General features: G+C 38.7%; 1 protein-coding gene across 2 annotated transcripts in view; it reads right to left on the bottom strand.

Moving 5' to 3' along the window:
* Positions 1-18,091, bottom strand: part of LOC139131114 (AF4/FMR2 family member 4-like) — a 239,244-nt gene that overhangs the window by 64,595 nt on the left and 156,558 nt on the right. The window contains exons 8-9 of one of the 2 annotated variants that reach the window (XM_070697063.1): positions 9,080-9,140; positions 6,598-6,650 (exon numbers count right to left, since the gene is read on the bottom strand). In XM_070697063.1, the coding sequence (XP_070553164.1) occupies positions 6,598-6,650; positions 9,080-9,140 (114 nt within the window). The remainder of the gene's footprint in view (positions 1-6,597; positions 6,651-9,079; positions 9,141-18,091) is intronic. The other variant, XM_070697064.1, reaches the window with a different exon arrangement.

The following is an 18,091-nucleotide window of genomic DNA, read 5'->3' as shown; positions in this document are numbered from 1 at the left end:
TAAAAGCACAGCAGCCCCTCTGGGGACCGTGATAAAAGCTGTAAAATAAAACATACCCGGTATTTCGATAAATACCACGCTACAAAGCAAAGTACAGCGTGACACATCAAGATGCTGAAGCTTAGAAGATCCCATGCTCTCCTATATTTGTATATCGCTACGAGTATGGACGTACCACAAACAATCTATTCCCGCAAAGAGAAACAGTGAGACGGAGTATGGACGTACATCAGATCTGTGGTACGTTCGAGGACGGAGTCATTGAAGGGTTATGCGACCAGTTGAAACAAAATAAATTGGCATATTGGTGAGCGATATTTTAAATTGAGATAGCTTTTTTGGGGTGGGTTGTGCCAAAAGAAAACATTTTCTTATCATGTAGCATATTTGGGATTAATTTTACAAGTCACATTTGCACTGTAAAGGTTAGATATATGCATAATAAACTAGTGCCATTGTGAGAATGCTAGTGTTATTTTGAAGGTCATATTTCCATAACAAACCATCGCATTCGTAAGCGTCGTACTATAAGTCTTTGCCAATGTGAAGGTCACATTTACATAATGAAATTAAAATTTGTCTTTATAAACTAGTGTCATTGTGAGAATGTTAGGTCATTTTGAAGGTTACATTTCCATAATGAACTATCGTCTTTGTTGTGAGCGTCGTTTTTGAAGGTCATATTTCCATAACAAACCATCGCATTCGTAAGCGTCGTTCTGTAAGTCTTTGCCAATGTGAAGGTCACATTTACATATTGAAAATTTTGTCTTTATAAGCGGTTCTGTCGACCGTCTCCTCAGTCTGTTGTAGCGGTAGTTTTGATGATATTTCGTCAGCATCTTATCACCATGGCCAATTGTGCAGTCGACGTTCCGTCATATCTTACCACCGAAGCTATCAGAGCACGAAATCTTAGGCGAGTTCGCGACAAGACCAAACGTGGCAACATCGATTTCACCGCCCCTTCCGAGAGAACTGCAGCAGAAGTTCAACCATATACGTACTCTTTTAGCGCAGCTAGACAATACCTATGACACGCGGTCCTAATTTGTACCACGTACGAAAAAGTACTAAGTTTGTGGATACCTTATCTGCCGAAATCAGCTCGATTCCGATCTATGCCCACCCCAATAACTCTACTGCACACAGACTGCAAAAAAAATGCTCTCTTGATGTCCCAAATCGTTAGTTTGCCAGCGATTCACGGTCAAGGGCTCAATGGCCGGCCATATTGTCTTACATGAACGTATCCATCGAGCTCCGTCTCTGGCTCCATAACGTAAGCTTACATTATACTTTTTCGGGTAGGCACAGAGCGGAATCGAATAGAATTTTTTCTTGCACAATCTGAATTAAAACCGCATGTCGCCTGTTCTGTTTATGCACGGTCCCTCGAGGGACCGTGGTTTATGGCTGTCAGCGTTAGCAAGGTTGTGGTGGGAGGCCGTATCGTCCGAACACACGGCATCGTACACGCTAGGTGGAGTTGCTGACCGCGACCACGCAAATATGAATTGATAAAGTAGCCCACTGGCCATTTGTGTCCCGCTCACAGTTCTAAATGATGCAAACATACTGCTAGCTGCAGTGCAGTAGCTCGTGTTCCTCTTGATTGTACCGTTATTGGCATTGACCGTGAGCAGGGGAGCAAACAGCTTACACAGATACACCGCCAGCGCTCAAACCGTTACGTAAACGCTAATTATGCACAACCATGCCCATTCACCACCCACTCAAACACGGCGTTAATCCTGATCCCGGTCCATTTCGAGCGGGGCTTTAAACATTAAAGAAGAACATTGATTTCTGCTGATCTTGGAAACCAGCCTACGGAAAGCCTTTGAGAAAATGGGATCCTGATTGAATTTTATTGGCCATGAACTTGTGAGCGTGGAATGAAAGGAGGTTTACAAGTCGCAGGTGTTTTTGACAATTTAATGGTTTGAGCTCTTTCAGTGCCACAACAATTAGTCCGACTAAAAATGAATATGATGAAACAAGGTGAAAAAGACGGGTAGTGATTGGGCGGCAGTTGACATGCCTGAACTTTGATTTGTACTGGATGCAGATAAACAACTGAATGTCATGTACGTCACCCCTATTTCAAGACTGTTGTGTTCGTAAACTATCTACAAACGGAAAAGAAATAACAAAACATACAAAGGTTTTGCTGTCACAATAGCATGACCCTACACTGAGGTCTGGTGTCAACGGGAACAACACAGAAACCCCAGAGAACTGTTACACCTTATCAATTGGACATGACTGGCGGCGTTCACAAATATCACCTACTTGTGAGCCTGATGTATTGCCACAATGGGTCTTCTGGCTGCAGACTTGACACAGCAAAGGGCACAAATTTACAAATGGCATTTTAGAAACCCTACAAACAAAAGACTTACCAGCTTGATAAATCATGATAAAGTGATCAGTGACAACGTTTTATGAGTTTCTATTTTAATAATACATCACAATTTCTGACCAAGTATATTTAGTTTCTCTTTCATGACTCTAATTTCTGTGAAATAACAGATGAGAAAATTTCTGAATGCAAGTGTGAAAACAGAATATTTGTTTGTAGTTAGGCTGCGTTCACAAAAAACGATTAGGGGGGGCTGGAGGAATTCAGGGGGGGATTCGAAAATTTTTGGGGTAGTAGAGGGGGGGACTTGAAAATTTTGCTCTCTACCTGTAGGGGGGGGACTTGAAATTTTTGGTTCCCTTTTGTGTTTTACATTTTCCTATTCCAAGTTTTTGTAGATAATTCAATGAAAAATGAATACCATTTTTAATGTCATCATAGTAATAATTTAACAAATTTAGAACCATTTTGTCACATTTCATGACTTGTATCTCGAAAAATCTAAATGTGTGGTTTGTCGTAAAAAACAAACTTTAGCCTCCTAACCTGGGCAGAAGCTGCAACTGTTAATGATTTCTGCAATATTTCTATGCAATGGAACAAATATAGTTTCCTGCTATCTCCCTACAGCATGCGCAAACACACAATATTTAGTTTGTCAACAAAGCCTGTATATATAAATATAAATACGTATTTGGTGATAATTTAATTGGAGTCCAGGCTGACAGTCAGTTGTCAGTGTTTTAATGCATGGTACACATATATAGGCTGTGATAGCATTAGCTGAATACTAGACAATTCAACATGCTGTAGGGAGTAGAACAAGAATGCAGTTGTAAAACTGAACAAAAATATTGCCAAAATTATCAAAGTTAATACAGCTACTGCCTACGGGTAGTGTCACTATCATTAATGCTCTCCTCCTGCAGTGTCACTGTCACTGCATACCTGATCAGTGCAAGAGATAGCTCTGACTCTGATGTACATGCAGAAGAGTTTGGGTCAAATGATGCTCATGACAGTGAAACATACTTGTACACAAGATCAGGCCAGAGAGCAACACATGGAAGAACACATAGAAATATTTGAATTCTGGCATATGAGAATAATCAAATATTAAAGAAAAAAGATGGGGTCACCATGCTTGATTTTCTAAATTTTCACATTCTTGTTATAAAATGTTACAGAATCTGATGTAAAACTTTGAACAGTAAAGACTAAAAGAAAAAATATGTGACCAAATGGAATTATTTATTTTTTAAACAAATTTAAAATTATTACACCCAAAATTTCAGAGAATAAAACATTTATTTGATGAAACATTTTACCTTCCAGTGTTGTCAATTTTGAGTAGCATCTAATCCATATATGTCTTGTAGTTTTGAAACAAATTTTTGGTAGGTCACTGTGCAATATGGCAATTAGCCAAAATTCACAATTTTCCTACTCTCTCATGATTGTCATTTTGTGTGCTCTTCAGCAGGAGCAATTGACCTGGCCAGAGTTGGATTAACTCATGTTGGCTTTTAGACCAATAAATCTAAAAAATTTACTCTGATGCATTTAAAGAACTTGCCTTGGGAATATAACTATAGAAAGTGCTAAAACAGGTTGTGTTGAACACCTGTGAGCGGAACGGCGCTATACATGTTTTTTTCTGCGCTCACATCCTTTACAAATATGCGGGCCTGTGATAGTTAGGGGGGGGACTTGAAAAATTTTGACCATATAGAGGGGGGGCATTTGAAAATTTTTTGGGGTACTTAGGGGGGGGATCTGAAAAAAAATAAGATTTCAATCGAAATTCCTCCAGCCCCCCCCTAATCGTTATTTGTGAACGCAGCCTATTTGTTTGTAGTTAGTGACTTTCTGTCTGCTTACAGCTTTGCTGTCACGTCGTGATTTAAAAATCTCTAAATTCTGACAAACTTTCTTAATGCCTATTGATGAACATTTAAGGTACATTTTAAAGTCACGGTTCCCATGGCTACAAGATGTGTCCTCTACGCTACTTTGCCTTCCAATCCATCAACTACATCTGGGATTTTCTGTTTTCATAATCCGGGCAGAGCGGTACACAGGACCACCGCGGGCTACAAGTTCCCAAAGAAGAAAAGCTAGGTATTAATAAGATGTTTAGTATGTGGGAGGAAGGCGTGTACGGTCCACGAAGCAAGGTGATACATTTTTATACTTCTTAGGATGTGACTAATTTTTGTTTAATTCAGTGGATATGCTAAAATTGGAAAGCTAAAGAGCAGAGAGGGTTTGGGAGAGATTATGTTTCATTCCATGTCAGGGGAAATATTCCTAAGGAGAATGCTACACCCAGTGCTGATTACAAATTCTGTCTATATATCCGTAAAGCACTTAGATGCTTGAAGGACGTATTTTTTTTTTGCTGGACACCGGGCTGACAATTGCTTCTTTAGCAAAATGTGGGAGGGAGGCTAAACAGTTTTAACACCAGCACAAAAACCGCTGTGAGTGCAACACAATGGAGGCAATTGAATGGCGACCCGCTAAAAGCCATCACAGGAGAAACGGCTCCACACAGCCAGCCATGTGATTTGCATCTCAAATGAACACTAAGGTCTGGCGTATAGGTGGGCAACCTGCCGCCCACCCTTCTCTCTGCGTCTTGTGTCACGGAATTGTTCTACACACAGGCCAAGAAGAAGAAAAAAAGAGAAAGCTGGTACATCCAGCCCTTTGTCAACCTCCATGTGAGAAGCACTCCGGGTTGAAAAGCCAGGCCAGTAAAGTGATACAATAGAAGGACGTGAAACGCTTTTACCAAAACACTCTCTTTTTTTCCCCCTACAATTGTGGGAACGACACTGCGACACAGTAAAGGGCTTTATGGTATTTCATAATGGCTGCTCTAAGGAACTTGTCGGCTCTTTTACACTGCAAATGCGACTGCAATTCATTCTTTTCTCTAAATGTTATAAGAGTATTATCACAGTGCAGTAAAGTCGTCATTCATAATCAGTGAAAACACTGATAGCTGGAAGGACAATCTCTTTCTACACTATGGCCTACTTGAACATATTAATCTCAAAACACAGGCCTACGTGTGTCTTTATACATGAGTGTGTAAAGCTGTAGGTGGCATATATGTATGTGTGAGTATATATATATATATATATATATATATATATATATATATATATATATATATATATATATATATTATATATATATATATAGTGTATGCATGTGTGTATATATATTCATAAACAGATTATATATATATATATATATATATATATATATATATATATATATATATATATATATATATATATATATATATATATATATATATATATATATATATATATTCATAATATATAGATATAGTATAGATGGGATATGTATGTACACTACAAAGCAACTATTACTGCCAAATCTTGATGTTAGATCACATCGCTATAAACTATCTACAGACATGGCAGAATTATAAACATTTAATATTTTTATGGGCTACTCCATGCATATATATACACACACACAGACACACTTTACACAATGTTGGACCAAATTATACATAATCATGTGCACTTAATATGCATATGAATAGCATCAATTTAAACGGCATATTGCTGTCTCTGATACTGTTATGTGTATAAATTACATTTTCATTCACATTTTCTATACAAGTACGCGTTACGACTCACTGGCTTTTTTTTTCTCTTTGGATACACTTACATGGCTCTGTCGTTTCACATAATCACCAAGTGAATGGCTATGCCAGGAATTCTCTGCAAATATTTGGGTAACTACAGAGTGGTTATATTAAGTGGCAGGCCAGTCTGTGTATGCATGGCAAGCATTTTCCGACATGGTTGACAAACGCAGCAGATAGCTGTCCTGTTCTTTGCCTGCGCCTGTGGGAGTGTATGTGGGAGTGTATGTGTGTGTGAGCGTGTGTACGTGAGGGTATACGCGTGTGTATTATTATGGATCAGCTCTGGGGAACACACTTGTCACATTAACACTTGAACCTCAGGATTCTAAAGGTCATGTCACCAGTGGGATCTCCCGAGCGACTGTGACCTGCCGTTATGTTAAAATTGACCACAACACTGCCGACTGCAAATAGCAAGAAAAAAAACAACACACTGCTCGGCCACACAGGTTTCATACATTTCACAATTTAGAGAGAGAGCAACGGAGGAAAACCTGATTTCTGACAGGGTCAGAGAGAATGTGATGAAATCGCTTACCTCATTGGTTGCAGTGTACTACGGTTAGTAAGCTGGCGTCCATCAGAAGCCTTCTGTGTGCACAGAAAAGGGAGAGAATACATACAACTGTAAGTAATTACTGCCTTGACACAGGGAATACTGTGCCAATTCACTCGACCAATTTGTCAGCGGTAAACGGCGGCAAAACTCACCAACATTGTACGGCTCCCTGTTTACCTCCCCGACAGTCCTAAATCGCTCATCAACACCGTTCTTGCTGTTGTCAATGTTTTGGCAGACAAACTGTTACAACCGAGTTAATTCCGATTTTTTTGTTCCAATGTTGTTTTATGCATAACAAAGGTTTATTGAGGAGTCAGATTACCCTACAATGCAAATGAATGCATTCTGATTTGTCAACCAATTGAAGAGAACCCCTTGTGGCACGTTCCATCCTGACCTGAACGGGCAGGGGTGGGCAGGCTGCCACTACCTTCTTTCTCCCAGTTTTACAGTCAAACATCAACACTTAGCCCTTTACTGATCAGTCAGGGTAATATAAAATTCTGTGTACTTTTCTAAAAACATTTTTGGTATGAAAATGTCTTTGGAGGGGCTGATTTGGTATTTTATGGGGCGAATCTTTGACAGAGGGGTGTCTAAAAATAGATATTGTATTACCGACACAATAGGGATGTCTTACACTTCTTAAACAGAGCTGACATACACTTCTGTTAGGGAAATTCTATACCCTACATAATGCAGCTGAGCCATAGATTGAAAACCTGTATATTTCTGTCCAAACCTCCCTAAGTTTGTATCATAAAAAAGGCAGAATAATCCCCAGAAAGACAGGGAAATGCAAACAAAATCGCATCATCACTGCTCAAACAGAAATTGATCGGATGTTATATTTTTTTTCAAAGCTATACTTTCAAGGATGGTTATGAAAACACTATGGGTCACACATTGGTATTCTTCAATGCAGTGATTATGTCAAATGATATTCAGGATTAATACTCCAAGGCAGATTGTTTGTACAGACATTCTAGACAAAAAAAAATCTTGATAAGATAAATTCTGCCTCTACTTAACTCATACCATTTAAACACACATCTATAGCTTTTAACAATGATACATCAATATTATCATACAGTCATTTAAACTTTCTGAATGTGCATGCACTTTCCTTTCTTTTTAATTTTTTTCATTCATTCATGTATAAATTATTTAAATTTTTTCATTATGTTTATTTCTGATGTAAGAAAAACTTCACATAATGTGTTTCTTCATGATAAAATGATGTAACATTAAACACTAAACACTGAGATAGCTTCCTTTTTGACTTGTGTCTTTTGATTTTCTTCACAATGAGCACTGCAATATTTCTAGCATTGACATGAGATAACAGAAACTCTTACAACAAAACAATGCATTTAAAAAAATAACGCAAACCAACTTAAAATTCTGCCTAAATACTAGAGATGCATGTTTTCAGAAATGTAAAAATGATGTATAAACCACTGATTTGGAATGACACAGTGCTATCATGTGTCAAGTGGTTTCCATGGCAACGCATAGGGCGTTGAACTGATATGGTTGTCCCTGATGGAAATCATAGGAAAGCTGGCTTTTTGTTTATAATCAAACATAAAACCTTTTTTTTTCATTTTCTAAACATTTTCGAAATCTAGTAATTCATATTTTCACTGTGTTTCCACAATATTGTTCTATTCTATCCTGCTTCATAACACTGATATTTCCTTTCAGAGTGCTATTTTGGTCCCTTTCCCATGGTGCACTGTAAAAACATTTCCACCAGACAAAATACCCAGACATGCTCTAAACTGTAATGAAACCATAAAATCTTTGGTCATGTCTTAGCCAATTTGTACAATATCATACAAACTTTAAAACTGCAACTTATTTGTTGACAACAAAGCAAGACCATCTATACTCTGCAAATCTCTCTGCCTTAAATTTGAATATTGCTTGCATATCATTCCCACAAATGACAGATTTACAAACTAATGTATGGAAATCCTGAAAATAGGCAAGGTAATTTTGATTGCACTTGAACTTCAGTAACTGGCCAAACTTTTTGCAACCTATCACATCATTTTCCTCATAATTTCAAACTTAATGCAGAAAAAATGATCAAAAACTACACGCTGTTGTCATAGTCGACAACAGCAATTGAACTGCCCCTGCCTTTTTTCTGACTTGTGTAAAAAACTGTTCAGTTTTTTCCATTCGCAGAAAAAACGACTTTTTCACTTAAAAAACTGTCAAAATATTTCATCATTTTCTGTTCACTTAAATGGTGAAACAAATGAAATTTCAGGCCATGGTTATGATGGATGGGCAGAGCAAATGCCTTCAATGAGATAGCAAGTTCACCCCTACTCCCTGTAAGCAGGTCCATAATCACCATTGATCATAATGGGTTTGGGCCAAACCATGGTGGTGAAAGGGTGAAATTGAGAATGACGTAAAAAGAAAACCAAACGGGAATGCTTACCTGATCATCATCGCTCTCATCGCTCATTATCAAGTCTCTGTACAAGTTTGACGCGCTCATACTGGAAAGGACAAAGAAAAAAAAAATTGAATTTTAGGAAAATTATTCATCACTACTTGAAAAGTTTACAAACATGCACACCCTTGATAATTGCTTACTTTCAATGGAGCTAATTTATTCAACCACAGACTGAAAATCCTATATTGCAATACAAAACAACAATGCACTGACACACACCAACATTCATCAGCAAAAAGACATGGCAACATAAAAGTAACTTTCAGATCTCACAGCAGATAAACACAAATTATTTACAAGCTTTCTAGGATTATTTCTGACAAAGTGACAGTATTATCCTCCGTAGAGGATGAATGACTAAAATTAGATTTGCTCCATGGCAAATGTGACATTTTTTTTTATCCTGGTGAGAAATAGTTTGCTCCTAACTCTGCAATTTGAAACTGATTGAGAAGCTGAAGTGTTTCAGACAACTGCACAGTTATTGTGGCTGTTGGCTGAACTCTTTTGGGAACAAGGTACAGCATGAAGTGTGTAATACTGACTTAGGCAAATGCAGCGACTGAGCCCTCCTGAGACCGGGGCAATTCACCGCAGTGGGCAATTGCACATGAGCCAATAATAGCATCTGCTTTATTATGATAAGGACTGCTACAACAGTATAAAGCTCACTGTTTGTTACTACAGAGGTTGCAGATCTGGCTGCCATAAAACATCCTATTGTGTTGAACACAATGTTGGTTCTGGTAAAGTTGTTTGTTTGGCAGCAAACCTAAAACCTTGGGCAAACCCCTTTCTCCTCCTACCTCCTGTACCTCCCTCACTCCTCTTCATATCGAGGGGACCTTGTAACTTTCTCCTTCCCTCAATTTTGCCCCCATCACAATATGAAGAGATCTGCCCTATCTGTTGGCATTTTGTTACATCTGATACTACAGTGTCAAAGAAAAGGTGACACTGAAAAGCTAATATTTAGTAATAATTACAAAATTATCACATCACTGATCACCAGGCAAACAATTATAATTTATTGCTCAAACCGATGCATCATACTCCATAAATTTCAGAGTTCAATTCTGTGTCATTTCTTTCAGTGGCCTTTTATAAGCTAAGGTTGACCGACATCAGAAATGTCCCATTAACCCTTTGAGTGCTGTAATTGTTCCCACCAAAATTTTAGTGCAACATTTTTACCAATTTTTATGAATTATTCTGTAAGTTTTTGATAATTTTGGGCCAAATAGACATCACATTTCATGGCTATAGTTTGTTATCAAAATTTTGACAAAAATCTGAAAAAAATTGACTGTAGCCTATTTTCTAAAGGAGACAAAAATTGACTTTGCCGCTCAAAGGATTACACTGTACAACAAGACAGAACATCATTTGGTACGTTCTCCCCAAACATGATTCCGCATTATGAATGGTCAATGTGCTATTTTGGACAGTAAAAAATTTTCAAGCAATTTGTAAATTCTCAGTGCAGATTTTTATTTTGCAAGTATATCATGAATTTCAAGGCTTTTCCATTTAGTTCCAACAGTTGTAGTTCAACTGAGTCCAATTTTATACGGATGCTCTGTCCACATATCCATATATTTGAAACTACTATCAGATTATGCATATACTGATACACTTTATGCTGATACATATATAGATACATATATAACTATAGGCATACCATAAATACATGAACATATGTTGTAGGAATAAATAATCGACACAAATAATCGAAACAGATCGACATCCACAGTCACACTGAAATATTTATGAGAAACAAAGCAGGTGTTTTTTTTTCTGTTGATAGTAGTATAACCACTGATGTGACAAAAGGTGTTACATGGGTTAAGTGACCTATGTCTGAGTGTAGTGTACCACTTCAGTTACACTGAAATGATTGTTGATGAAACCACAGGCTAAACTTGTCTTGAGGCAGAGAGACAGAGTTTGACACTCTCAGGTCTTAAAATTCTTTACCTGTCAACACCTTGTTTCTACTCATTTAAATCTTGTTAGAAGAATTACATTTTCTGTCTTACATTGGGGAAAATTGAAAAAATTCTTAAAAAATGGGCACTGGTTATTTCAAATACAAAATATGTTCCAATTTCATACAATTTGCTTTTGTAATAAAAAATTTGCATGATGATCACAGATTTTTATTGTTGATCATAAGGAGAATAGTTTTAAGTTTCTTTACATTGTCAAAAGAATTCTTGACCCTTGAAACAGGTCGGCCAGAAAAAAAAAGGAGGGTGGGGGTGTGGAAGACACCAGATGACACCGACTGTTGGGTCAACACAAATCCTTTCATGTGAGAAAGTAGGGTGCATGTTGTGACATGGATATGCAACACTGATAGTATTAACAGCAACCAACCATGCACAGAGAGACGGTGACTGCTAAACATAGCATGGAAAACAAACCAAAGCAAGACTGTTGATTTATGGGTTACAAGTTGAAAAGACGTCAGCATCCTTTATATTATTGATATATACTATGTAAATATTGCCAGTGCTATAGAGACATGCCAACTTGAGAATTTCAGTAAGAAGAAAATGTACATGATACTCAGGTGACAAGAGAGAGACTATCACAAAGCTATTTGATTACATGTAAACGTTAGTGATGGGACCACAGACAGAAGAAGTGAGACTCTCTATGCTGGGACGGACCTGGCAGATTTCCACTGTCAACAAATTAAACACAGAAATAACTGCAAAAAGTTCTAAACACTTGCTTAGAAAGTGATTGGCAGAGCAAAGTACAGATTTAGCCTGTGATAGTATTGTCTTATTTCAGCAAAGTAAACATGCCTTCTCACTGACGGCACCCTGTGCAATAGTCTCTGGGGACTATTTCTGTCGCCCACACTATGTTGCTTTGCTTTGTAAGTACTGAAAGGATGGGTAAATGTATGTGCTGTGACCAGCAGTGCACTCTCACATCAGGTCATCTGGGTACACACTGGAAAATAATAAAAAAGTGCACAGGGGCTAGATTCAGACATCAGAGCAGGGTTTAAAAAAAAAACAAGTACACATTAACATTCAGTCAGACACATGGGACTAATTGAATAACAGTCTGAGGGCTTCTTTCTAATTGACCATTGTCAATTATCAATGGGGTCTCTCCCTTTTTATGGCAAACAATAAAGAAGACAGCAGTCGCATTCAGGTAAACCAACCATGAAAGCCAGTCTGGACCTGAGTAAAACTGTGTTAAGGGGTCGGATATACAACTGTTATGTCTCTCCATAATAAGATTACACCTTGTCTTGTGTAAATTGCTAACAATATGAAATGTGTAAGGCAATAATCATGTGCTCTTGCCAATAAAACACAGTCAGTACCTTTTTACAGTTGATAGTCTATCAAATTAGTTGTCTTCTCACTGCCAGAGGGGAACAGTGTTTATCCTATGGTGTAATTATTGTTTATGTACGTCTCAGGTAGTTCACTTTAAAAACATCCCTAGTCTAAACAATTTATTGAGCTATTAGTCTTTTCTACAGTTGTGACAGGATTTGAAGGATATCACTCGATTAAATTATCAAATGAGGAAATACATTTTGGTTTTATACTCTCTCAGTTGATAGGTAACCGGAGGGTAAAAACGAGAGAATGGCATTAACAGAAACATCATAGTGGTCCACAATATGGCCAGTGTTCAGCACACAATGGAAATTGCATTCACGCCATTATTGCAAAGTAAACTGTTGGATAAATAACTATACCCTGACACTCAGTGATAACAGCTATGCAAAATTAACCAATCAATTGACCATACACAAACTGCAAGTCAGTTATTTCACACTATTTACCAACTTCTTCAGACTATGTAAATTTCTTTGATTGTTCTATTTGTTATTTCCTCGACAGGGAAAAAAGCACGAACACACCGTTGTCGCGGGGCCCAGCCTGCCAGCCTGCCCCAGCCAATTCTGCTTGTACCGGTCTCATTTATTTTAATTTGCTGGGTGGTCTTTCATTAAAAGTGTTTAGATTGGTGGGCTCGCTGACCTCAATTCTGTTTTGCCGGTACTTAGTGGGTAGTCGTATGGTGACAACAATGAAACCCTACACTGCTGTGGTATGGACGGAATGGACACTGTGCCCAATCAATTTCACATGCCCATTTCCAGATGTACCACTGATGCCTAAGTCCACCGGCAACAACACTCGGGTACTTCACATCTTTTGCTGGCCGGTTTGGAGGTGGGGGGGGGGGGGGGTTACTTAGCATCTAGTTTGGCATCAAAGTATCTTACCTCTATGGAATGGTACATGTGTCATTATCATGGTAAGCCTTGCATGCCTGTGTAAGCAATTAAGAAGACTTTGCCATGTATGTCACGACACAGAAGTGTAAAGATTTCAACTACACAAAGGGGAAAAAAAACCCACACAGCCAGTCAAGTGTGAAACTCGAAAGTGCATCAGTCTGCAATCGTTTTAATTCACCAGACAAGTCCATGAGGGGTTGTCATAAACCAGAATAAACTGTATGCATGATCCATACTGAAAGAATGAACACAGAGACCAATAGATTGGCAAAATAAATTTCACTGCATCATTGTGTATATTTTTTGCGGGGGGTGGGGGGGGGGTGTGGGGTGGGGGGGGTGTGTGATGATGATGAAGAGCCATAAGCAGATCCTAGACCGAATACTTCACTGCTTGTAGACACCTGACTGACTAGACAGAAACCCTACACCACTATGGTATTCAAAGAATGAAAGCACCAGTGAGCATTTATACACTGATACCAATTTTATCTAAACTTGCATAGTGTAGTGACCTCAGCACTGGGATCTTTACATACTTGCATGACAGTCATGCCATGTCAAGAAAACCAGCTATATTATCTCTGTCAACATGTCATCAGTTCTTTTGTTGCTCTGGAAATCAGTCACGACCTCTACGTCTGTCTGTTTCTCTCTCTTTCTTTTTGTCTGTCTGTGTCCCTCTGTCTCTCTGTCTGTCAGTATAATTATCACTATTTTTGTTGCTCCGGTGGTAAGTCAAGACTACCTCAGTTTTTCTTTTGGTCAGGCTCTGGCTGCTCACTGTGTCTATGTCACTGTCTGTCTATCTGTCTGTCTGTCTGTCTGTCTGTCTGTCTATCTGTTTGTCTGTCTGTCTGTCTCTTGCAATGCTACTGTCATTCTTTCAGAGACTCGATGGCAACCTGTCACTGCTGGATTTCAATAAAACCTGACTGTGTTTGAAAACAGAGGATTCAAATCATGTACAACAGAAAGAACCAGGAGACTAGAAAGGAAAAGTTTCCAAAAACAGGTCTGAGAAGAATGATCAAGCAGCAGGTATCTACAGCTAGCATATGGACAAACACACTGTGTGTATTCAGCCCAAGGGGCTGATGCTCTCTTAAAACATGACCTCATAACCGGGTGATTTGTGCTGTTTCCTTAACATGTTTCGCGTTATTCAATCATTTTCCTTGGGCTGTAACAAGAGGGCATGCTTTTTTTATTATTTTAGATGGAAAAGGTTGATAGAGTTATGGCCCTCCACATGACCAGTTGGAAAGGTGACCCTCTTTTTTTTGAGAGCTTGAACTTGTCCTCATCAGTGCAATTAAACTGGCTTATCTTCAAGTAAGTGCAAAGAATGATGCGGCTATGTTATTATTTGATTTCATGCAAAATTAGAAGATATTGATTGCTAGAATGTTTCTATACAAGGATACTATATGCATACCACTTGAGAACGAAAGTTGTCTGATTGAGTTACTGTGCGCGATGACAGATGTATACGTGCTAATTCTGAATTGTGACACACTCTAGGAGACACCAGTTTGTAAGTTAACAGGCCCCCAAGAAAAGCATACTTAAAATCAACAAACCAATGAACACTTGAGGAAGAAGTTAGAGTTTGCGAGAATGATGAAGCATGGTGCCTTCCAGCTGAATGCCTTTGATGTCAGAAATATGCAGCCAACCACAGACAAAGTAGAGACCATTACTCGTCACTGACATCAGAATTGCTCCGGCTGAGCACCACGATGTGTCCAAGTACACGTTCGGCTGAAAGCTGAGAGCTCCGTAAAAACTTACAGTGAGTTCAGTACACTTAAAATTCCACAAGCAACTTGATCTCCGTTTGAAATCTGACAATGCATGAAATCAATCATATTTACATTCCTCTTCCACATCAATTTCACACCGTTCCCTGGATTTGAATGCGCCGCGAAGTATCATACCGCAGGCTGTGATAATATTTGAAGAATCACTTCATAGCACATGTCAGGCCAGAGATACAAAAGCTACAGCTAGCTCCGTTCACCAGATGAAATATGCTCATCTGGTATGCTGCTCTGATGACTGACACCGTCATATCCCCATGACAAATGAAACCTAAGCAGGTAGACCTGGGGTACCCAGGGCCTGCCACAACAATTGTTCCATGTAATTGAACAATGAATGAAATGTCAGTAGCTTTGGCTTCTCCATACACCACAGAAATATCTGGCATAACTTGGTAAAGCATCATCCCGTAGTCTGCCAAGTTTTTTCTGTAAACACTATAAACATTATACAATTGATAAAAGTCCAAATTTTTTTCTTTGGATATGGGTGACACTAAAAAATGATGACTATTAGTAAATTTGATGAGAGTGAAAGTCTGGTGCGTTTACCTTTTGCAAATCACATATTTGGAGTTGATTTTAGCCATTCGGACCAATGTCATATTGCCTCTTTTGTCACACTGCTTCGTAATGGTGCAGGTACTGCATTTGACACTTTTTGAAACCCTCTAACTTCTTGAAAATTTCACAGCAAATGTAAGTCATTCAACCAAAGACTCTGCCAATTTTATTTTCCAAACTAGTTTGCTACAGTCAAAAGAAAGATAGCTCAAAGACTTTGGAGCAGAAAATGGCTAATATTCTTTCAGAGGAACTTGGCATATATGCCACAGGTGTGTTTAGGGAGAAAGCAAAACAAGCGGTAGTTGACGGTGAAAAGGTTTATCAAAGGAGAAACGGTATTGTGTCCACAACTCCGGCTTGAGTCAACAAAACTAAACACATTGATCAAGTCTCATTCAGCGATCTATGCAAAGTGGCCATGCTACACAATTCCCAAGGGTCATAGGTCACCTACCTTGAAAAACCAGACACACAATGTAGACGTGTAAGAATATTGATTTTTTCCCCCTCTCCGAAGAGATGTTAATCAGGGTAAGCTAAGCTGATTGAATTTAAAGCAATACTATTAGGGGCAAACTGGGCTTAAGCCAGCAAACAGAATTGTTGAAATACCAGCACCAAAATAAGTAATTTAGCCACTGACTGTATTGAATTTGAAATTGAGGGAAAGATTAAATCTTAACAACAGCGAGGGGAGGGGAGAGATTGAGCCAGTTTGTTGAGTGTGTCTATGAAGGGGAGGAGGTGAAATGGTATATGTTAGGAGAGACATGTACTAACTTTCTGGTGTTTCAAGAGTTCAAAAAAATCACCTTTGTTCAAGGAAGTTATTTTTGGACCAGGGCACTGCATCGAGCTTGACTCCATCTGTGATGACATACTGGTTTGACTTCTTCATTACTGTCATGTCTTTGTTATGTCAAACTGACACCCACGTTGCCTTTACTTGAAAAAATATTATGGTTTTAAACGTATTCTCATCAAGGACCTCGGGGCTTCCTCCATGTCATATCTATGTCATACCACTGATGTTTGCTTTTATGATAATGCAACACACAGCACATTTTTTTTTTCTTTTTTTCATATTGAAAGGTCCTATTACATTCTGAATAATTTGCCAGTGGATACAAAAAGCATACTTGCAGTCCATTTCAAAAGTTTGAAATATTAGCGCTCAATGGTATCAGACGACATCCTTCCACATGTGGAACTATTTGCCCCGAGGGGGTCAGACTGGAAGGGGGGACCTAATCACCTTCCGATGTTGCTACAATAACCCAGTCATTGAGCACTGTCCATGTAATCATGCTACCACTGAGCCTGGAGGCACTTCTAGCTGCAGGGTGGTGCTCTACACCACATGTCAGCGGCGTATGAGTGAGATTTCTGAGGTAGATCACAGCCATGTCAGAGGTCACAGCAGGCAGAATCTGCTTGACAGCTAGGTTTGATAGGGAGGTCACAGTTCGAGTATGGCGTGGCAGATTTCTCACACAGAGGGCACTAATCTGTTCCCGCTGGTTGTTTTTTGATACAGATAAGCTGCTGACAGGAGACAATATATCAAAACATCACGATATGCCTCGGCAATTGTAGGCAAATCTCCTAAATGTGTGATCATCACACTTCTTAATAATTGTACGATACATTTGTCAATATTACACTTATTTGATCCATCAGGTCAAGTTACTGATGTGCCACATTCAGCTATTTTGCAACATAACACCAAATAACCAACATATTTTGAAAAAAGAAAACAAAAAAAAACCCACTTTACAAATGGTTTGATTTGCACTCAGATTTTGAAAACAAACCATTACAAGTCCAATTTTACAAGCCAATAAAGTACAGAAGAAAGAGGAAACCCTATATTTCCATTGAAATAAACTACAGTACTACATGAGTGACACTTCATCTTGAATTTTTGTCTCATTGCTTGCCGCAAATTGCAATATTCATGTCCACTTTGAATTACCTCGATTGACGATAAAATCGCTTCTGAAAGCCATGCCATGCTGATACACCTCCCCTCTGTTGATGGATACAAAAGCTGAGTCTAACCCCACAGATTGATGGGATATCTGTTGCAACTGAGTGGTGTATTTACCTTTGCATTATGTTACACACAGACTACCCACAAACCGTCTGTCACCTAATTCATGAGGTCAGCGGTTTGCTGTCACAAAGGTCATTGACCTTTGATGTGTTTTGGTTACTCAAAGCTTGCAAGTCTAATCCCTGGTCTTGCATACGTAATACAACGCCTGGTGGGGCTGTGTACAGAGTACTTAAACCTTTCATGAAAAGCTGAAAATTTGT

The sequence above is a fragment of the Ptychodera flava genome, chromosome 4 (genome assembly GCF_041260155.1).
Source record: "Ptychodera flava strain L36383 chromosome 4, AS_Pfla_20210202, whole genome shotgun sequence".
NCBI classification, from domain to species: domain Eukaryota; kingdom Metazoa; phylum Hemichordata; class Enteropneusta; family Ptychoderidae; genus Ptychodera; species Ptychodera flava.
This window is presented reverse-complemented; position numbering and strand designations above follow the sequence as displayed.